General features: G+C 31.5%; 2 protein-coding genes across 2 annotated transcripts; one reads left to right on the top strand and one right to left on the bottom strand.

Annotated features, from left to right (window-relative positions):
- The first annotated feature begins 7,425 nt into the window (after positions 1–7,425).
- On the top strand, positions 7,426–13,392 carry LOC111986985 (uncharacterized). The gene is made up of 8 exons (XM_024018678.2): positions 7,426–7,591; positions 9,922–10,071; positions 10,840–11,016; positions 11,596–11,684; positions 11,769–11,833; positions 11,995–12,097; positions 12,965–13,075; positions 13,159–13,392. Exons 1-8 carry the CDS (start codon positions 7,480–7,482, stop codon positions 13,282–13,284), a joined length of 933 nt encoding a protein of 310 aa, XP_023874446.1. The 5' UTR covers positions 7,426–7,479; the 3' UTR covers positions 13,285–13,392.
- Positions 13,393–16,804: 3,412 nt separating this feature from the next.
- Positions 16,805–17,735, bottom strand: LOC111986968 (transcription elongation factor TFIIS). The gene has a single exon (XM_024018660.2). The coding sequence runs from the start codon at positions 17,640–17,642 to the stop codon at positions 16,872–16,874; it is 771 nt and encodes a 256-aa protein (XP_023874428.1). The 5' UTR covers positions 17,643–17,735; the 3' UTR covers positions 16,805–16,871.
- Between the last annotated feature and the right edge of the window lie 5,525 nt (positions 17,736–23,260).

A 23,260-nucleotide genomic window follows, 5' to 3' on the forward strand; every position in this document is an offset into this window, starting at 1 on the left:
CAACCAAGATTTGTCCATCACAAGATGACACTGCTACCTGCCCCAACTTGCTTGTTGGTTTTATTTTTCCTACCCCTAGTTCACTTGCTTTGTGTTAAGACAGATAAGAGTAAATCAACACAAACCCCACACAAATATTCTACTTGTTTGAAAAAATGCAGATCCAAGTCAAGCAATTCTCCCCCCAAAAAAAAAAAATCGTGTGTAAAATATACGAAAAAGGAAACACATTAATAATGAAAAAAAATATAAAAGAAACATGTCATTAATGAGTTATAAGTAATGAAAACTTTGAAAAGATGAAAAGAAAAAAGAAAATGAGTGTTAAAAAAAAAAAAAAAAAGCTTTGTTCACATTCTGGCCGAACTTCATTTGGCTTGATTTTTTTAATCTAGCTTGAGATTAAAAAAATCAAGCCAAATGAAGAAATAAAAATAATTCATAATCAATTTGGAAACGTGTATAATAGGTCAAATTTCTCATTAATAACAACCAAAAATTACAAAATTACCTAAAATTAAAATAATTTAACAATCAATTTGGAAACATGTATACCAAGAACCTTGTAATTCAATTGGCACCTCTTGCTTGTTTGTGTTTTCAATGGAGACATTTTCGGTTTAAATCTCCTCACTCCCCAACTATTGTTGTATCATTATTTTTTTTTCTCTTAAAATGTGTATACTAGGTAAAATAATATGTTTAATAAAAATAAAAAATTACAAAAATTATTTAAAATGAAGTAATTTAGCAAATATAAAACTATGAATGTTGTGAGATTTTATTGTGTCTCACAGTTTGTACATTTTTTTTATACAAGATAAAAATTCTACTTTAGTCTAATCTAAATGTATATGTGTATGAAACTCCCCCTTAGAGACTTGAACTCCCGGCCCTTGCCCTTCCACATCTCATAAGCACTTATATTTGTAGAGTGACCATTGCACTAACAATGTGCGGCGGTAATTACACTCTCTCTTTATATACACTAATCTCATGTCCTATTATGAACATACTTAAAAAGAACTGTTTTTATTAAATTCCAGTGTGTAATACTTGCTCAAAATAAGTAGTTGTTTAGATGTGAAAGAATTTTGGAAGTTTCAGTAGTTATATGTCTTGACTCCTAAGGATGGAAGTTTATATATATATATATATAATTAAAAAAAAAAGAAAAGGAAGTGGTATAGCTTAGCTTTTAGTTTTTACATTTTTCGTACAATTTTTTTAAAATCTTGTCTTATTTTTTCAAAGTAAAAATATATTTTAATACACTTTCAAAAAAAAAAAAAAAAAGATAAATTGTTTCAAATTGATAGAGTTAGAATATTTTTCAATTTGACTATTTTAAGAGATAATGGTCCTATAATTTGTCCTTGGTGATGAAAGATCTATTTTGCGAATCAACTTAGCTCACGTACCCAATTTGTCCAAAATATAGGAATGTGTGCACAGCACACTTATCACAAAGACTAGAGTCAGACATATATCCAAAAAGTAGGAAACTTTCAAAACCAATATTCTATTGTATTTTGTATGCTTATCACAAAAGCCAGAAAAAGCCATTCGCCTCAGTAGCCTATTGGCAACCAGGTACCTGTATGACCTGATGCTCGGGGGCTCTGGACCCTGCAATCACCTAGCAAAAAAAAAAAAAAAAGCCAGAAAGAAAAATGTTATTTATTTTTCACCTTTTTTTTTTTAAGAAAGCATTTTTCACCTTATTATTTCACAACCTATTGAGCTGGTGAGTTATTTATGATTGTTAGAGAATTATTTTCATATGGAATCTTTATTGACACTAGGGGATTCACCAAACCGTACAAATTGTAAAAACTGCATTAAAATTGCTCATAAAATGATATAACTGCACTACACCACAAATAACAGTACACCGCGCCGCACAGCATGGTGCAGTGCAGTTGCAGTTTNATTTTTTAGAACTTATTTTTCAACCTATTTTCACAACCTATTGAGCTGGTGAGTTATTTATGATTGTTAGAGAATTATTTTCATATGGAATCTTTATTGACACTAGGGGATTCACCAAACCGTACAAATTGTAAAAACTGCATTAAAATTGCTCATAAAATGATATAACTGCACTACACCACAAATAACAGTACACCGCGCCGCACAGCATGGTGCAGTGCAGTTGCAGTTTTATAATAAGAAGTCCGCACAAACCGCACCGCACCCTCTCTCTATATATTAATATTTATTTATTTTTAATATTAAATATATTATTAATAATTTAATAACCCTATTTTTCAAAAAAAAAAAGTTTGATAATTCTAGTAAGTGTTGACTAAGAAAGCTAGCCCAAAATAAATAAAAACTAGCTTAATAGTTTGAAACTTGGCCCAAAACAAAGGGAAAATTAGTTTTGGGTTGGGTAGAAAAAGTCCAAAATTAGAAAAATATACCAATTTCAAGCTGTTCAAACTACATCTTATACACCACATTGCACATGTGACTGCAAAAATGAGGTGCGGTGCGGTTATGGTTTTGGCTAAATTTTAAACTGTACCGCACTACACATGTGACTGTAAAAATAAGGTGCTGTGCAGTTATAATTTTAGTTAAACCGCATCGCAAAGTGCAGTGTTAAAATTAATCCAAAACTGCACTGCACCACAAATACCCTTAGTTGATACTAATTATATTTTCCATCACTTTCAATTTGGAGGGTAGAAAAAGAAGTGACCACTTAAATTATTCTCCTTATTTCTTCTCAAAAAAAAAAAAATCCCCTTGTTTTCCCAAAACTTTATGGATGCCCTGGTCACTCAACTTATTCCCATTACTTACCCAAAAACCTTTATGGATCTTAGCAAAAAAAAAAAAAAACCTTTATGGATGCCTTTTTTTTTTTTGGGGATGTCTGTGTTGTGTGACTTTTCACTCAACGTATTCCCTTTTTTTCCCCAAATCTTTTTGGTATTCTTTCTTTCTATTTATTTATAATTTTTAAATCAGGTTACACTGGTTGTCACTTAATTTTTTATTTTTTTTTATTTTTTGGTTTTGAAATTCTTCTTTACATTATACTTTATAATGTAAATTTACGTGCGTATATTAGCAAAAAGCGGTTAATATTATACACTTTTTGTAAATATATACAATATTTATCACTTTTTTTAATGTAAAATTTACCAATATATATATATATATATATATATTTTGTTGAGAATCTACCAATACAATTTCTATTAACTATATAAAAGAGCCAAAAGGCTAAGGAATAGTGCTTTTGGTTTAGTCAAGTTTTCAACTCAAGATAATACTACTAAAAAACACATAATTTTTTTTAATATTTATATGCTTATTTTGGTGTAGGAGTTTTTTATTTTATTTTATACAAATATAACAAATTGTCAGAATTGTTGAGGTAACAGTTTTTTATTTATTAACAATAGAAAAAGAGCCAAGAGGCTAAATAATAGTGTTTTTGGCTTAGTAAAGTTTTAGACTCATGCTAATTCTACTAAAAACACATTTTTTTCATACTTATTTAGGGGCTTGGGTTTGGTCAATTTGGTGAGTTGGCTTCTTTTTTTTTTTTTTCCAAGTACATCAATTAATTTTTGTTTATTTTTTATTTTTAAATATTTATATGCTTATTTTGGTTTAAGAGTTTTTTATGCAGATATAACAAATTGTCACAATTGTTGAAGTATCAATTTTTTTTTTTTTTTTATCAACAATATAAAAAGAGCCAAGAGACTGAATAATAGTGTTTTTGGTTTATTCAAGTTTTAGACTCATGCTAATGCTACTAAAAAACACATTTTTTCAAACTTATTCAGAGGCTTGGTTTTGGTCAATTTGGTGAGTTGGATTTTTTCCAAGTATGTCAATTTATTTTTGTTTGTTTTATAAATATTTATATGCTTATTTTGGTTTAGGAGTTTTATTTATTTATTTATTTTTTATAAGGATACAACAAATTGTCACAATTGTTGAAGTGTTAGTTCTTTATCTATTTCTATTAACTATAAAAAAAGAGCCAAGAGGCTAAGACAATGTTTTTGGTCTAGTCAAGTTTTGGTGGTGAGTTGGTTATTATTATTGTAGGGTCAGTTTTTGCGGCCCAAGCCCAAGGAGGTGTGGATTCGGAACCCACTGAGCCCAAAACAATAAATTTGGTAGAGAGTGGGCGAAAGGGCTAGGCAAATAATGAAAATAACAGTATTAAACAACAACACCAATGCTAGAAGTTGAATTAATGTGCTCTCGGACTAATATGAGTATTCTGTCCGAAGAGATGTTTTTCATTGATAATCAAAGGTTACAATTTCTGGAGCTACAACCATCTAATATCTCCCTTCTCTCTCTTGTTCCTTCCCACTTCTATCAGGGGTACCCTTCCCTTATATAGCATTACCTTCTTACATCTCCTACGTCCACTTGTTCATCATCCAGGCTCCCACTTGAGTACCTGTCCCATCATCCCACCTTTAGCCTTATGTGAGTGGCGGTAGCTGAGAAAGCACTGTTCAGGTGTCCTGTCCACATAAATGCGGCCAGAAAGGTAGGTACAGTGCATTAAATGTGGTGGTTGAAGTATGCCTCCTTGATATTTCTCCGTTGCCGTTATCTTTATGTGTGTCCGAGGTTCCTCTCCCTCTTGACACTTGTCAAATAAATCACTTGAACCTCCCATACTCGTGCTTGATCAAACCTCTTCGGATCCGAGGGCTCATGACTACTCGGACATATGAGCATCTCCTCGGATGGAATACGTGTTCATCTCCAGGCATCCTCCATTGGCGTGGGCATCCGACTGAAAGCCCCATCTCCTCGGATGAAGAGTGTTCCTCATTCAGGGCCTTGGGCCCAATAAGTTGGGCTGGGTTTTTCTCCCCCCACAATTATTATTATTTTTTTTTAAGTACATCATTTTGTTTTTGTTTTATTTTTTTAAAGATATTTATATGCTTATTTTGGTTCAAGAGTTTTTTTATTTATATATATATATATAGGGATATAACAAATTGTCATAATTGTTGAGGTGTCTGCTTCTTATAAGTCAAAATAAAATAAAATAAAATAATAAAATATGAGACCAGACGAACCACGGCTAAAAATAAAGATATTGTGAAAATTTTATGACATAGGACTCAATTCCTTATAGATCAAAATAAAATAAAATAATAAAATACCAGACCATGATCCACCACAATTGAAAATAAAGGTATTTTATTGTAAAAATATCATGACATTTTGTTATTATCACAATATTTTTACAACTATTAACTACTAAGGTGTAAATTTCTTATAGATCAAAATAAAATAAAATATAAAATATCAGACCAGGATTCAACACAATTGAAAATAAAGGTACTGGGAAAATGTTGTGACATTTTATTATATTCCTAGACTTCTCTTTTGGTTTAGTCAAATTTGTTGAGTCAAAATTCACTATTTCACACACAATTTTCTTAGGTTGATTTTTTGTTCGCATTTTTTTTATGCACAGTTTAAAGTGTGTATATATATATATATTGAAAAAAAAAACAGTTTTACAACCAAAATAAACATATATATATATATATATATGTAAAAGGTCTGTTTATGTTTGGGGTAGTTTCATTCCCCCTTAAACTTTAAAATCGAGCAAATACCTTCTACTATTATTCTCTCTGTTAAATCATAACAAAATATTATGATTCCTAAAATATTTCATTGTGCAATGTCTAAAATACCCCTACTAAATTTTTATTTCTCAAAAATTTTCTTCGTGTATTTTGAGTTTTATGTGATAGTCGTGCTTGGAAAATTCGAATGGTGATATAAGGTGTCCTATTTGTTACCCAAAGAACCTTGATTTACTAGATTTAAATCTTCTAGACCTATAGCTTTATCTAATGGTTACTTCAATAATACATGTCTTCTCTCTCTCTCTCTCTCTCTCTCTCTCTCTATTTAAAAGGGTATTTGTTAAAAACTAAGTAAGTTTTTTTTTGCTGGGTAATTGTAGGGGATAGAACCTCCGAGCTAATGGTTTACCATAGGAACCGGATGCCACTAGGCTACAAGGCTTAGTTGCAAAAAAAAAAAAAAAAAAAAAAAAAAAAAAAAAACCTAAACTAAGTAAGTTAAACCTTGTAGCTCAACTCATAAAATGTAAAATGATAAACAAATTCTTCGTTATGGATAATTGCAGGTATTTGATGAAGACCTTCAATTGTAGCATATAGAATTATTAATTGTGAAAAATTAAATATTATGATAATGTCTTAGCAAAACTCAATTGATTATTGTTGAAAAATGATAATATTCATCATCATTTTAAAAGTTTTTAAAGAGTGGATGTTGTTTTTAGCAAGTAAGTTTTAAGAAACTGTTATGGTAAATAGATATTTATACGTTGAATAGTTATTCAAAGTTTAAGTATATGGTTTCGTACTTTTTCAAATAAGGGTACGTTTGGTACACTGAATAAGAATTATGATAGGAATTGTAATCTTTATTACTAGGAATAAAATTTGTTATAATGTAATAACTAAACCTATTCATTAGTGAGTCTAAATTTTCTGTCCCACACTTCCTGCTCCACTATATACTCCACAAATAAAAACATGTTACATGTACATATAATTTATTAAATGCTAAATTTATGCCTTCTATTATTTCAATTACCTAAATATGATGGGTTATTTATTTGTTTATTTTAGGAAATTGAAATAATAGAATGCATAAATTTAGCATTTAATAAATTAGATGTACATGTGGCATGTTTTTATTTGTGGTGTATATAATGGAGCAGTAAGTGTGGGACAGAAGATTTGGACTCTTCATTAGTTTGGTTGTGAATTATAATATTAGAATGAACCTTATCATTTATTTTAGGAAATTTCTTACTCATACAAATATATTTCCTTAAAAATTGTTATTTTTAAATTTAAGAGAGATATGTGTTATTTTTTATGATTTTTTATTTTTATAATTGTTAGATGTATATGGAAAGTTTGTTTATTTCGAAATATATTAAGTTTTGAAATTATTGCTCTTACTAAGAAATAACTAATACAACTTTTTAAAAGATAAATAGTTATTTCTCATTTTAAAAAATAACTATTCATAAAGAATGATTATTCCTTATAATAAAAATATAACCAAACTAAAGAATAATTATTACATAATTTCAAAAAAAAAAAACACTATTACATTAACAAATATTAATTTTTTTTTATTCGGAGCAGCACACCCATTGCCGTGCCACACATATAAAGGTTTTTATTTATTTATTTATTTATTATTTTTTTTATTTCGGTGGGAGAATCTTTTAGTTTTTATGATAGTATCCTGTGTCCTTTGTCACTCATTAGTCAACTTTAAAATGTTCTGTTTTTTTTTGTTTGTTTGTGTGTAAATTGGTCTGGATCAGGATGTCAGATTCTATTTATTACGAGAAAAACTTGGCATTTACCATTAGCAAAACACACAAAGCACACACACAGAGTCAGAGAGACAATGGCACAGGCATTGTCATCAAAACCCACAGCCAGAATATCTTCAATTTTCATATACCCAATAAAGTCATGTCGTGGAATTTCAGTTTCTCAAGCACCCATCACTCCTACTGGTAAAACCAATAGGACTCAATTCTTCATTTACATATATATAATTCCATTTCTTGTTCTTTCATTATTGTTTGTTTGAACAATAGGACTCAATTCTTTCATTATTGTTTGTTCTTTCATTACTCTGACTCTGAACAATATATACTGTGCTCCTCTCCAATCGGTTTCTGGGTTAAGTTGTCCATGTTGAGAAGAGACAGGGTATAGTCTAGTCTTTGAAATTGAGTGATAAATTTGTAAACTTTTATATATAAAATTTCATTTTTTTTTTCCATTATTGTTTGTTTGACCCATTTTTTGATTGTTCTCTCTCTTTTCATGAATTACTCTAACTCTGAACAATTTATACTGTGTGTCACTCTAATCGATTTCTGGGTTAAGTTTTCCATGTTGAGAGGAGACAGAGTATGGTCTAGTCTTTGAAATTGAGTGATAAAGTTGTGAAATTATATATATATATATATAATTTCATTTTTTTTCCCATTATTGTTTGTTTGACCCATTTTTTTTATTGTTCTCTCTGTTTTCATGAATTACTCTGACTCTGAACAATATGTACTGTGCTCCACTTCAATCGGTTTCTGGGTTATGTTTTCCAAGTTGGGAGGAGACAGAATATGGTCTAGTCTTTGAAATTGTATGATAAATTTGTGAACTTTTGATGAATCATCTGACACCCATTTAAATTTTTTCTATTTCCTGTTCTTTCACTGTTGTTTTTCCTGCCCATTTGATTGTTCTACTATTTGTTTTCTTGAATTATTCTTAACTCTGAACAATATATTCTGTAGTACTCTAATCAGTTTCTTGGTTAAGTTTTTCAAGTTGAGAGGGGAAGAAAGTATCATCTAGTCTTTGAAATTGGGTGTTAGCTATAATTTATAAACTTTTTTCTTAATCATATGTACAATTGTGAAATGTGAGGTTGATGACTAGCTTTGTTTTCATGTTCAATCTACTCCCTCACTTCACTTCTATTTCAGTTGTCAAATTAGTCCCTAAGGTGTAATTACGGTAAAATGTTTATGTTATATGTTTTTATTACACCTGAGGTAAAATATAATCCTTCGCAATTTTTTTTTTTTAAGAAGAGAAATACCTTGGATAATGGCAAATCATAAGCTAAATTAAAAATTATTGTGAGTAATTTATAACAAAAACATATCACATATTTCCCAACATTATCTACTACATATTATTTTTTATCACTAAATTTCAATAATTTTCTATGCTCAGTGCCCAAAATCATCATTATGTTTTGGCTAAAATTCAATTTAATCCCTTGAATTTTACCTTAATTTTCAAAGTATCCAAGGTATTTCTCTTCTTTTTTAAAAAAAAGATTGCAACTTATGCAACAATATAATTGCTTTATCTTATATATCTATCTTGAAAGCAATTCAGAATTATTGAAAAAATATATTGGCTTTTTTCACAATGAATGGTGTGGGCTGCTTCTTATAAATGATTGATTTTATCATAAACAATTTGAGACTGGCTTGCTAGCTAGCTTGTTTGAGCTCGTCACCATATAAACTAGCCAGATTTTATCTTCAATTTCAACCTTGAAAACTATACAAGACCAAAAGCCACATCGATTTTATTTAGTTAGGCTTTTGAGCAGTCAACTGAGGTGATTCATGGTCATAGACTCATGGTAATGGTTCTCGAGTTTTCTGTTTTGATTAAGTATTCTCAAGTTTGGACAAATTCATGCTGGTTGGCACAAGCAGTTAAGTTGATGAGCAAGCTTAGGTTTGACTAACCCACATGTGTCCAACTAAAAGACAGCTGCTACATCACCAATCAAAGAAGGCCTAATTTTTCTGACCAAATTTGTCTTCTATTTTGCTCAAGAACCATGCTGAATCTGAATCTGGCAAACAGTAGTTGGCAACCAGAGTCTGTAGCCACAAAACCATTATAAAGGGCATAGATGTAAAAAGATAGGATTCCCAAAGATCTAAATTTCAGAACTTTTTCATATTGAGTTTCATATTCTAAGCATGTCTGTGGAATATAAATAGCTTAGTTTGATCATAAGAACACTGAAAGTTGATGGTATTCTTCTCTATATAATGTTAGCCTGCCCCAATTAGTTGTTATTGAACATTACTTTGAGTACTTAAATTTTTAGTCAACACTAACTACCCTGCTATTTTTACATCTTATCATTTTAAAATAATTAACATATAATGAGAAGTTTCCTGAACATATTGTTAAACTTTCAAGTTTTCAAGTTAAGCAACAGGAAAAACCTGGAGTAGTCAACGTAAAAATAGCCAGTTGGACCTGATTTATTTTTCCTCTTTGTTGGTGCTTGATATTACAGGATGTCGATGGGATCGTCAATGGTTAGTTGTAAATAATAAAGGAAGGGCATATACTCAAAGAGTTGAACCAAAGCTTGCTTTAGTTGAGGTAGAGCTGCCAAATGAAGCATTTTCAGAGGGTTGGGAACCTACTAATAGCTCATATATGGGTAAATTATTTGTCTATCTATTCACACACACACACACACATATATATATACCCTTTTTTTTACTGCATTATCTGTTAGAAAAATTCTTTCAGATATGATGATTGCCTGATCTTATACCATAGTTAAGCCACGTAATGTTTTTTCACAACAGAGAGTTTACTTAACTGTTAGATTATCAAGTGATGCATGTTTCTCTGTTTATAGATCTTTCCCCCTTTGGGCAAGACTGTTTATAAAGTTTATTAGCTTACTTCAAATGAAATCTTAATTGTTTTGTTTTTGCTCTAGATGATCATATAGCTTGTGTTAGTATAATATTATGCAAAGATAATCCTTAATGGTTCTTTCTCATGTGTTAAAATAAAGTCTAATACCTTAAATAGCTTTTCTCACTGATGCTATGTATCCATCTGTAAGTAAGCTCCCATAACCTATGGTCGTTTGCGTTACATATCATGAAATTTTAGTAAAAGGCATAAAAATTTGCATGATTTACATGACGTGTGTCGGTATGATGAGCTTGGTTATGAAGTTGTGATTTTAATGGCCAGTATTAGAAGGTATTAGTATTCTGGATTTGTTGAAGGCAACTTCAGCCTTTTAATAGACCAGGAACAGTGAATTTTCTCCTAATTTTTTTCTTTGAGATAAAAGTCTTATCTGACTAGGTTCCCTTTCATACCATTACCAAAGGTAACTAGTAAGTTTATTTATTTATTCATTTTTGTTTTTACTTTTTCAACTTGTTAACCAAGTTTGTCATTACAGTCTTAAAGGCACCTGGGATGAATGTGCTTAAGGTTTCTCTAAGTAAACCGCGTCGAACAACGGAAGGTGTCTCAGTCTGGGAATGGTCTGGCTCTGCATTGGATGAAGGAGATGAAGCGTCACAATGGTTTTTAAATTATTTGGGGAAGCCCAGCCGGCTAGTTCGTTTTAATACTGGTAGCATTTCATCTTTTTGCATCTTAAAAGACGGAGTGTAGGACACTGCATCCATTGATTAGGGATAACAATAAAAGAAAAAATTACTTTGGATAGGGGTGTTATTGGAAAATAAATATTCATTGAATTGAATGATGAGTGGGCATGGGCAAGCCTGTGCTTTGGCATTGTAATACGCACACATTCCCTAGAGAAGACAAATAAATACATACCATAAGGGTAAACTCATCATGATACATGTCATTATGCATATTGTCAAATTTCCAAACTCAAAATAATTGATAATGATTTGGCTGCATTTGGTTCTGATAAGTGATATGTGTCAACCCCATATGGTTTGGTACAACTTTGCGTTGTAAATTGTTTCACTCTATCTCTCTCTCTCATACACACACACACACAAACACACACAAACGCACACTCGTTAATAGACTTTTATGTTTTGCATTCCCCCTCTTGCCATGGCAGCCTCTGTAGACCATTTCTAATCCTTCAGAGAGTGTGGACTTATTCCTTCCTTTTATATATATATATATATACTTCTCTGTGAATTATGGATTCCATTGTTTTGAAATGCAGCTTCAGAAACTAGGCCTGTAGAACCTGGGTATGCTCCTGGACACAGTGTCATGTTCTCTGACATGTATCCATACATGCTGTTATCTCAGGTTGGTCAAGTTGAGAAATGGGATCGAAGTTTTTCTTGCTTTTACATTGAATTTTGAAGGTGGCTCTCAACACATCTTTTGCAGGGATCAATGGATGCACTAAATAAGCTTCTCAGGGAACCCATACCAGTCAACCGTTTTAGACCCAAGTATCCGCTCTTATCATATCTCTTTATTTCATTTAAAGCATCCATGTACTCTTCACCATTTACTGTTGTCCAATACTATTGACTGCTTTAGACCCAAAGGTTAATAAGTTCATACCATAAGCACTGGTTCTATCTTTGAAATTTTTACTTTCATTTCTCAGCATCCTGGTTGATGGTTGTGAATCATTTGCTGAAGACTTATGGACAGAGATCAAGATAAACAAATTCATATTTCAGGGTGTCAAGCTATGCTCCCGCTGTAAGGTAAAGAGCTACATCTCATCATTTTGTGCCTATCTAATGATATTCAAGTTATTTTTCATTAAAATATTAGTGTATCTCACGTGTTAAAAATCTTCTTTTTTTTTTTTTTGAAAAACAAAAAAAGAAGAAAATTTCCAGTTTGATGTGCAATTATCTTCACTTCATGGTGGACTTAGCTTGAAATGAAAAATGTTATCAGCCACTTGGTAAAATGAACTGTTGAACATAGATTTAAAAGAATGGCTGCAACTTGCAGTGAGCTCGAAGAAAAAGCATGAGTGAATTCTCAGGCCCCAAAGCTAAACAGGTTGAACATGTTTATTGGTGATGATATCACTAGTAGATCCATGTTGGATATCATCATCACCCTAATTGATCTAAATCATTTGATTCTACAAGAGTTTTTACATTTCATTTTTCCATTTTAATCATCTCCTAAATTATATGCAAATGGACAAAACTTAAGTACAATACTTAGGTGTTATTCCTTAAATTCTCTTTTAAGATTCAGTCATGTGGCTTTTTTTTCATGGGATAGAAGTGTAATTTTAGTTAAGTATAGCCACATGATTGAATCTTAAGAGGAGAATCTAAGCAACAGTACTTAAGTATTGTACCTAAATTTTGCCTTATGCAAATTACTAAATGTACTAAAATCTAACCACCCTAAGATTATATGTTCCATGTTGATATCCTAGTGGGGACTTGTTTATTTTTGGGTCCTGATGTTATATTTGCTTCCATGACTGCCACAATGGGCTTCTCATACACTCTGAACCTTTTAAATCACAACTTGGAGCTGTGAATTTCACTTGTTTGACTGTGTTGATCTTCCAATGTTTAAAAAGACACTTCTATGTTTTTTAGGTCCCTACAATCAATCAAGAGTCTGGGATTGCAGGTTCTGAGCCAAATGAAACTCTTAAAAAATTCCGCTCAGACAATGTCTTGCGTCCAACTCAAAAACAGCGGGGAAAGGTCAATCTTGAATCCCTGACTCCTAACAATTTTATTCTCTCCGTCCAAATTATTCATTAATAGCGTGCTAAATGGTTCTGCAGATCTACTTTGGTCAGAATTTAGTCTGGAAGGACCCTCTTACTGAAGGGAAAGGAAAGATCATTAAAGTAGGAGATCCTATTTATGTCCTCAGGAAGGTTTCTTCTGCTGATGAAGCCGCAGCTTGAACTCTTTAAAATATTTTCTTGTATTACTAATGTTTTATAGATAATAAGACTTGTTGCATAGTATATCATAACGGAATAAGAGGTTGGTAATTAACCTGTTGGCTGCTAGTGCATGGTGTTCATGGCGTTTATCCTACTGACCTGGTTATATGTACATCTGCTGTGACTGGCTTGTACAGTTTTGCTGGGATATATGCTGCTGTGTCATTGTGCTTTTTTTTTTTTTTTTTTGATGATACAAACTCATTCACTTGGCCATATATCAGATACCATTTGTTTGTTTCCATCAGAGGGCTTGTAGAAGCAGCTAGCGCTGCATCATTGAATACAAAACAGAATTCTTAATAACCATGATGTAAAAATATAGCTAAAAAAGTTACCAGAGATCCTATGCCAGGACATATTCGCAGCAACTAAATGTATGGATCGGTTACTCACAATTTTATATATCCACGGCTAAAGGACTCTCACTTAAAGGAATTGCTCTCGGCAAACAACGCACATACAAAATGTGCGAGAAACTTGTACCCCAAAAAAAAAAAAAAAAAATCTAACTATTTGAAACTTAATATAAATGATTATCATTAAAATTTAATGAGAATTCATATATAATCATTTTGACTATACTTGATCTTATTGAATGAGTCATTATAGACTATAATGGAGCTTTAGCATTACTTGATTCTAGCTCTGCCGTACGTCCAACAATTTTAGAGGATTTTTTTTTTAAAAATAATTATTTACAATTAATGTATATTTTAATATTTGTTCACTTCTTTAGATATCCATGGCTGAAGAACTGTCACTAAAAAAAGAAAAACGGTAACTTAAAAAAAGAAAAAGAAATTGAATTCTAAAACAATGTGCTTTTTAGCAAAAATTACTGAGACAGGAAACATATAAATTTCTAAAGCACATACAAAATGTACTATTGATTTTACAATATAACGAATTATAGTGTTGGACCCAGTGGTGACTCTTGGAATTTTGTTCAGGGTGTTTCTATTTCACTTTGAAAAAATTTCGAGTCATTTCGGTTTATTTCAGGTGTTTCAAGTTGTTTCGGTAAATACTGGTTGAAATTCAAGATTTGGCTGGCATGAAGTTTATGCTTAAAAGAAAAAAAAAAGTTTTTAAAACCAAAACAAATTTATATTCTGTACATCAAAAAACCTCAAAAGGGAAAAAAAAAAAAGAAAAAAAAGAAAAAAATAAATTAATAATGTGGTTTATCTATATTACTATTTAAGGAGTTTTTCCTGTTTGGATTTTTCATTTTTTAGTTCAAAAATGAACCTATACTCTTATATTTAAATAGAGACAAAAACTAAAGAACAATTTAGTAAAAATGTAACTCTAACTCTTATTAAAACATTACCTAAAAAATAGGACAAGTTTCTTATTAATTTTCAAATTTCTTTATCTCTTATTAATTTTCAAATTGTTTTATCTACTTATAAATTAGATTGTCAAAATAAAAATTATATATATAAAATAAAAACACAATTTTTTTTTTTCAAAAAAAAAAAGCGATAAGGTTAGTATGCTATTAATTGGGTGCTTTTTTTTTAACAATGTGTTTTTTTTTTTTTTAACAAGTGGTAATAAAAACACAATTTTTTTTTTTCAAAAAAAAAAAGCGATAAGGTTAGTATGCTATTAATTGGGTGCTTTTTTTTTAACAATGTGTTTTTTTTTTTTTTAACAAGTGGTAATCCTATTTTTAACTGTCAGCTGATGTAATTTTGGCCTAAAAGGGCACTCTTTGCGAGAAAAGAAAAAACGTGTCCATGTTTGCTTGGGTGCACATTTAATATTTCACCTATCCCCACCCAATCCCACCTTTTTTACCCGAATAGGGCCCCTATTTTTCAAATTCTCTACCTATGTATCTTACAAGGTACAACACTCTCTGCCATTCAGTATGGTTTTCAGACTCAAACCGTTCATTGAACTGTAAAAGATAAAGTTTCAAGATTTTTAAGGTGGAATCGAGATTAAACCGAAATCGAACCATGATGACATCATAATTAATTTAATAATTATTTAAAATATAAATAAATAAATTAAATTAATACAAATAAAAAAATAAAATAAAACAATCAAATTAAATATATTTTTCATAAAAATTTCATAATTTATTGAACAAGCCATTTTATTAACAAACACAAAACAATAGATGCAGTGACGACTGTGATGCACTTAGATATTTTGAACAAAAATTGAAGTATAATAATAATAATAATAATATAAAAAGTTCTTTTTTTCATTACATGTTGACAAGTCTTGGTTGTAGTACAAAATTTTGAATTAAAGTAGCATTGTCCAATCAAAGCACGTGGGTGGTGGGTGGCTCTACAACATCAGACTCTGTTTAGTTATATACTCTGCCTCCACCTAACACGTGGCATTATCTGCTTAATTCTACAACATCAAACTCTGCTTAGTTCTAACACGTGGCATTTTCATTTAATACCCCCACCTACCTCCACTTTCTTTTCATCTTATCCGTTTATCTCATTGTTCTCCACTCTCAGTGTTTTCCTTTCTCTTCATCAGTTTTTAAGTTCAACTCTACTCTCTCTTCTGCAGATACGGAAGTTTAACTCTACTCTCTCTTCTGCATAAGCGGCGACGCAAGATGAAATCTACCAAAAAAAATATTGCCTTCTGTGTTGGGGCATAAGTAGGATTTCTTTCTAGTAATTTACTAAGAATGTTTTTCTCTTTTTTCCCTTAATTTTATTTACATATATGGGTTGGTTTTGAAAATTAGCTTCAACTGTGTCGCTGCACCGGTGTCGGAAAGGTCATCAGGTTCCGTTCGCCGGCACCAACTCGTTCAGTCGGCCCAAAGCTTGGTACAGTTTGGTCGGTGAGGATCGGGTTTTTTTTTTTTTTTTTTTTAAGGTTCAGACCGTGAGAGCGGTCTGGGCACCCAGTCTATGTGCTGTAAATATGCGAACATTGTGAAGGTTGAAGTTTCATGAGTAATCCACCTCAAGCTCAAAGAATTATCAAAGGTCACCTTCAGTTTTTTACCCGTCTCACACTCTCACTCTTTCACCTTCAGTTTTTTGGGCTTGCTCTGTTACAAATATTTTTTTTCAGATTCTCTATTACAATTTTTTTTTTTTAGATTTTAGATCAAAATTTGTTGGGCATAAAAATTTTGAGGGTGTTCTTATTTTTTTTTTTAAAGGTAAACAAATAAAAATATTTAAATTATTATATATAATTTTTTTTTCTTCTTCAGGTCAGGGTGTTCCTGGGAACACCCTGTGACCTCAACGTGGCGCCGCCACTGGTTGGGCCTATGAAATTCTAAGAGAAACTAATCAACCAGGAAAAGAGAGAGAGAGAGAGAGAGAGAGAGAGAGAGAGAGAGAGAGAGAGAATCAAACATATGATAAGAAAACTTTGTGTTTGAGACAGTATCTCAACATATAATACTGAAAACGTAGTTACATCAAGAATCATTGATGTGGACAAAAAATGGAAGTAATTCCTATTCCTAGACTAATAATTTCTTCCAACAGTAGCCGTAGTGCACTTGACAATCAATTAATTCAAGCTACTGGCCCTGGTTAGACCTTCCAACGTTTGCTGCATTTGCAACAAGTGACATAAGTTGTCATGGGTTCATCGGCACTCCGGGTCTGCATCTGGTAATAGGTACACTTGCGCTCGCGACACCGGCTGCACTGGAACATGTCAGTGGTGGCCTTTTCTTCCTCATCAGCATCATGCAAACATCTTTTCAAGCTTTTCAACTGTATCTGAATGTTCTCACTCTGCCTCTTGTGACTGGCCATCTCCTCTGCACTCATGGTTACGAGAGTCTCAGGCTTGATCTCTCCAAGAAGCACCTTTCTCCTCAAATCTGGGTTCTTTGGGTCTTTGAGATTGAACAAGATGGATTGATAATTAGCCTTCTTGATGGGATTAGACCAGCCAATCCTTTCAAACATAGCAGACTCTACTGAAACAGCCACTTGAACTGGGTTTATTGCTGGTGATATGCTCTCATCAGTTTCAGAAGAAACTCTAGAAAAGGTCTCTTGCAACTGTTTCCTAACCCTCTCACGGTAACCAGAGGTTTTGGTGATGGGTTTGGAATCTTGATGATTGTTCTTCAGAGGCACTGTGGTCGTTTCTGTTTTTGCCTTAGGATTAGGAATACGAATCTTGATTATCAGCCTCTTTCTGTTTGGAACCTCAGAATCCTTTTCAAAGCCACCACCTTTACTGTCATTGATGATGGGTACCTTAGAATTTTGATGATCAAGAAAAGCCATACCCACATCTGTTACAGGCTTGGGAAGCCGAAACTTGAGAACCTCAGTCTCTGTTGTCATTGTCACAACGTGTAGTGAGATTGTTGATGATCAGTGCTACCTTCTTCCTCTCCCAAATTAAAACAGAGTCAAATAAGCCTTGCTCTCTCCAAATTGAAGTACACAACGTTGTAGCAACTCTTATAATTTCAGAATATATGTATTTAAATCTGCTTGTGTTGTTTCCGTGACCCACAAGGAGTAGGAGTTCCGAGTTGGAATCGGAATCGGATTTTGGAGAAAGGCGGTGATTAAATTTGGGTACTAGCCGTTGGGCTGTAAGCTGTTTGGTTTTGAGTTCTAGTAAGTCACAGGTAATTACTAATTAGTGATTCCGGAATATACTACTGTTTATTGATTTGGGGTTTGCCGGTTTGGTTTGGTCAATTTATATTTTATTTATTTAATTATGAGATTTTGGATCTGCATAATTATTAAATCCGGATAGGAATAAGTGTTGGGTTATTGGTTCAACTATTAGGTATCGATCAAACAACATGGTTAAATGGAACTAAAATAAATATGAAAATAATTTTGATAAATCATAAAAATAAATATGAAAAAAATGACATGCCTTAATTACTAATTAAAATTAAGTCTAAAATACAAGTCACCTAATATAATACAAACTCAAAGTTTCACAAGTAACAACAGTAGAAAGTATAAAGTAAAAGACTATTGTAGCCAAGACTTTGCTAAATAAATCTTATTATATTATATTTCTTAAAATTCTATCAATAAAAGTATATCTCAAACTCTAAATTTACGCTCAATGCATATTGTATATCTCAAATGTTACTCTAATCTCATGAATGACAATCTAATTAGAAAGTTGAAGCTATATCTTTGTTGAAAAGTTAAGCATCAATCTCATAAGAACTCTCTTGTTTTCATTAAGCTCTAAGTTCAGAGAACAATACTGCAATGAACCCAAAAAGGTAATTTTATTCAAAACTACAAAACCAAATGGGTTGCAACAACCTGTTATGATTGCATGAATTGCGAAAAAACAGTTGGATTTTACTTTTAATAGGCCAATTTCATAAGTTTTCCGATCAAACAATTGGACCGGTATAGGTATCACTTCACCAAATTACAAGTCCAACCGATTGGGCCAGGTTGGGTTTTAAAAACTATGCCCACAAGTGAAATTACAATTACACTTAGATGTGATAGTCAAATAAAAAAAAAAAAATTAAAGTCAAAAGGAAAACATAAGGAAAAAAAAAAAAACTAAAAATGGAAAAGTTCAAATATGTTAACCAAAAAAAAAAAAAAAAATCTTGGGGCTAAGTTTGAAAATCAAAAATGGATTTTTTATTTATTTATTTATTATTCTTTTGTTTCTCTGTTTGATTTTTTTTGGGGACCCCGGTTGCAAGGAAAACAAGTGGTTAATGAAGTAAACCTTGAGCTTTGAATTGAGTCAACTTGGGCCAAACATCGCATAATCACCGCACCCCTAGATTGAAATCACTAAGAGTGTGTTTAGTTGGAGTGATTTTGGGACGGATAAAGAAGACAATAGTAGAGAAAACACTTTTTTTGGTTGCTTGGATGGAGGGGAAGAGTGGAGGGAGATTTTGGTGGGGTCTAGGTGTTTTTCTCAAGGCCCACCAAAAATCAATCCCCCCAATTTGGAGAGAATTATAGAGATAAACTATTAAAAAAATGTTTTTATTTTATGTAATATGAGTATGAGAATAAATTTATACAAACTATATTATTTATCCTCTCACTTTTCTATTCAACCAAACAAAAGAGTATTTTATCCCTCCACTTTTCTACATCTCCTCAATTTTATCCCCACTTGATAATTCTGGACTTATTCTAGTATCTAATAAGAAAAGAAAAATTAATGATATTAGAAAGGCATTAAATGCATAAGTAACATTGAACCCTAATAATCACTCATGCATTTCTTGCGTAATAGTAGAAAACTCAAAATACCAACACTGTGTTAGGGACTTTATACAAGAAATGAATGGAATATGAACAATTAGAGGTTTTTTTTTTTCTTCCTCATTTTCTCTAATACATTAAGATAGGGTAAATAAAGTGAAAAAGAAGAAGAAGAGGAAGAAGAAGAAGAAGAAGAAGAAGAGTAGTTTTATATTATTAATTTGCCAATAGGGTGCTCAGTTTCATGTCTACTTGCTGATAATGGTGTTATTAAATGAGGATACATTAATGAATTTAAAGTTTAAACTAAAGTAAAAGTGTTTAATAAGTGTTTAAAAGGATAAAGGTCATGGTGAGTCGGTGACTGCTAATTTTGGAGGCAAGAAATGAAATGAGTGGGGATTGAGAGAGTTTTTATTTATTATTTTTTAAAATTTAAATCCAAATCCCACTCATCTTACCCCATACATAATGTGGGCTTCAAGGATTCGCTAACTCATTGGTTGTCCAGTATAAAAGACCACGTGCTTAAGTTTTGTCTTAATATTGGCCCATTTTGTATAAATAAAAAGTTTTTAGATGTGACCTAACTTTTAAGGAGAATAAAAACATGAGTCACTAGTCCAACCCACCCACATAAAGGGAAAAGAACATGGGTCATGAAATCAATCCACAAAGAGAAAGAGAAAATGAATCATGAGCCTGATTGTTTAATGAAACTTATGGTTATGGGCCGTATAGCCTAGATTATAGAATAATGAAGAATTATCATGAACTAAAATTTTCTAATAAAACTTATGGGTTGTAAAGCCCAATTCGTAAAAGTAATGAATAATTTTATGGATCGCAAAGCCCACTTAAGAAGAATTATGATCGGGTTAAGTGACAGATTGGAGTCCAAATCTTCTGTCTCATTTTTCATGTTCCACTCTATACTCCACTAATAAAAACTGTGTTCATCTAATTAATTAAATACTACTATTAATTAATAACAATAGTATTAATAAGTCAATAATGATAGTATTTAATTAATTAGGTGAACATGTGGCAAGTTTTTATTGGTGGAGTACAGAGTGGAGTAAGAAAAGTGGGACAGAAGATTTGCACTCGACAGATTGACCTTTAAACTAAGCCTGATAACCCAATCACCCTTATGTTGGTTGGAATGACAAGGTATGACCCATTAAATTTAATACCTAAGACTCAAGAGCTGTGTTTATAATTTTGTTCTTATCTTTACTTAATATGTCAGAACTTTATGTGCATTAACATTTAAATGTACGTCGTAATATCAGTAGGGGCTTTAGAAATTTTTTCTAGGGGGTCATTAAGAAACTTAAATTAAACAAAATTTAATAAAAAAATAACTTGAATATATTTAGTTAATAAAAAAAATCACACAAATACATGAAGTTTTACAATTTCCTTCTACAAGTTTTCATATTTTAAAATCGTCTCATAATAGTTTATTATTAGTTGTCATTATCTATTGTCAATGTAAGTATGACCTTTTTATTTTGTTAATTTTGTATAATATTTTTGTATTTAAGCAATTGTGGTTATATATTGGTCTTTTTTTTTTTAATAAAAATATTTTAAACTAAATGACAAAACTCAACTCCACTTGCATTATATAATTATTAACACACACACAACCACACTCATCCATACATAAATAATACGCTAAGTTATTGTTTGATTGTGGGATAAGTTGATATGTGATTAGAGTGTGCAAGATTTAAAACAGAGTATGCAAAAATATTATTAAGAGTAAATTAATTTAGTAAAACAATATCATATATATATATATATATAAATAATTTTTTTTCAAGTCAGAGGATTCATTTGAACCCTTTGAAGTGTATGTGCAGCCGCACCTACCTGATATCAGTGATATGACATGTCATGCTCTTTGAGAAGTTCCTTGTGATGTTTACATTTAAGCAAATCTAACAGATGTTCAAATATGGAGTCGCTTGGATGCTTGACTTGGTACAGGACAATACATCAAATAGTTTGCACTTAGCACAAGTAAACATAAACTGATGAGCAAGCTTAAGCTTGACTAATTTAAATGTGTCAAATTGGATGATAGCTGATACATCAGCAATCAAAGAGGGCATTTTCCTGACCAAATTTGTCTTTTACTTAGTTCAAGAAACATGCTAATTCTGAATTTGGCAAATTGTTGTTGGTCATTGAAGAACCACAGTCAGTAACCACAAAGCCACTGTAAAGGACATAAATACAAAAAGATTGGAATCCCAATTCCAAAGACCTAAATTTCCAAGCTCATATTGAATTTCATAGTCTAGGCTTTTTTGTCTAATACATTGTTGACTTTCATCATAAGCTCACTAAATAGGTGATGCTGTTCTTCTCTATAAAATGTGACCCCGATTAGTTGTCATTAAAAATTAACCAATCACCCTGAAACTTGTACAACTTATCATTTTAATAATGATTAAAATTTATTGGTAAAATTAAATTTTTTTTTTTTTCATGTTAAGCAACAATAAAAACCAGTTGGACCTAATTTTTTCCCTCTTTGTTGTTGCTTGATATTACGGGATTTTGATGGGATTGTCAATGGATAGTTGCAAATAACAAAGGGAGGGCATATACTCAAAGAGTCAAACCAAAACTTGCTTTGGGGTAGGTAGAGCTGCCATATGAGGCAGTTTCAGAGGGTTGGAGACTCTACTAAGAGCTCATATTTGGGTGAATACTGAATTCTTTATATTAAACGTAATACAAACTCATTCACTAGGCCATATTTCAGATACCATTTGTTTATTTCCATAAGAGGGCTTGTAGAAGCAGCTAGCATCATTGAATACAGAACAGAATTCTTAATAACCATGATGTAAAAATATAGCAAAAAAAGGCAACAGTGATTCTGTGCCAGCACAAATTCACAGACACTCAATGTATGGATCGGTTGCTCACAATTTTATACATCAGGCCTAAAGAATTCTCACCAAAAGGAATTGCTCTCGGCAAACAATGCACATACAAAATGTGCGAGAAACTTTTAACCAAAAAAAAAAAAAAAATCTAACTATTTGAAACTGATTATCATTAAAATTTAATGAGAATTCATATACAGGGAATCATTATGGACTATACTCGATCTTATAAAACGAGTCATTATAGACTTTAATTGAGCTTTTGCATTACTTGATTCTAGCTCTGCCGCCGTCTAACTATTCAAGAAGAAAAATTTTGACTTCTTGTTAATAAATTTATGTGCATAGCCAATATGGTATGTAGCATACAAATTGTAAAATTAATTATTTACAATTAATGTATATTTGCTCACTTTTTAAGATATTTATGGCTGAAGAACTGCCACTTGCTCAAAAAAAAAAAAAACCGTAAATTATAAAAAAATTCAAAAAGAAATTGAATTCTAAAACAATGTGCTTTTAGCAAAAATTACTCAGACAGGAAACATTTTGAAGCACATACAACATGTGCTACTAATCAACCAAAAAAAAGGAAAAAAAAAAGAAAAAGAATCAAACAATTTAATTAGAACACCATATCAGAAGATGATAAGAAAACTTTACATATGAGACAGAGAATACTAACGTGTAAAACTATAAATGCAGTTACATCAAGAATCATTAATGTGGACAAAAAATGGAAGTAATTCCTATTCCTAGACTAATAATCTCTTCCAACAGTAGCCGTAGTGCTCTTGACAATCAATTAATTCAAGCTACGGGCCCTGG

The sequence above is a fragment of the Quercus suber genome, unplaced genomic scaffold, assembly GCF_002906115.3.
Source record: "Quercus suber isolate HL8 unplaced genomic scaffold, Cork oak 2.0 scaffold_418, whole genome shotgun sequence".
Taxonomy (NCBI): Eukaryota; Viridiplantae; Streptophyta; class Magnoliopsida; order Fagales; family Fagaceae; genus Quercus; species Quercus suber.

Bases quoted from the DNA above. Each gene is read 5' to 3' on its own strand.
- LOC111986985 (XM_024018678.2), top strand. From the start codon at position 7,480: ATGGCACAGGCATTGTCATCAAAACCCACAGCCAGAATATCTTCAATT. The intron at 7,592-9,921 runs GTAAAACCAATA...TTGATATTACAG, and splicing joins AGCACCCATCACTCCTACTG to GATGTCGATGGGATCGTCAA. The intron at 10,072-10,839 runs GTAAATTATTTG...TTGTCATTACAG, and splicing joins TACTAATAGCTCATATATGG to TCTTAAAGGCACCTGGGATG.
- LOC111986968 (XM_024018660.2), bottom strand. From the start codon at position 17,642: ATGACAACAGAGACTGAGGTTCTCAAGTTTCGGCTTCCCAAGCCTGTA.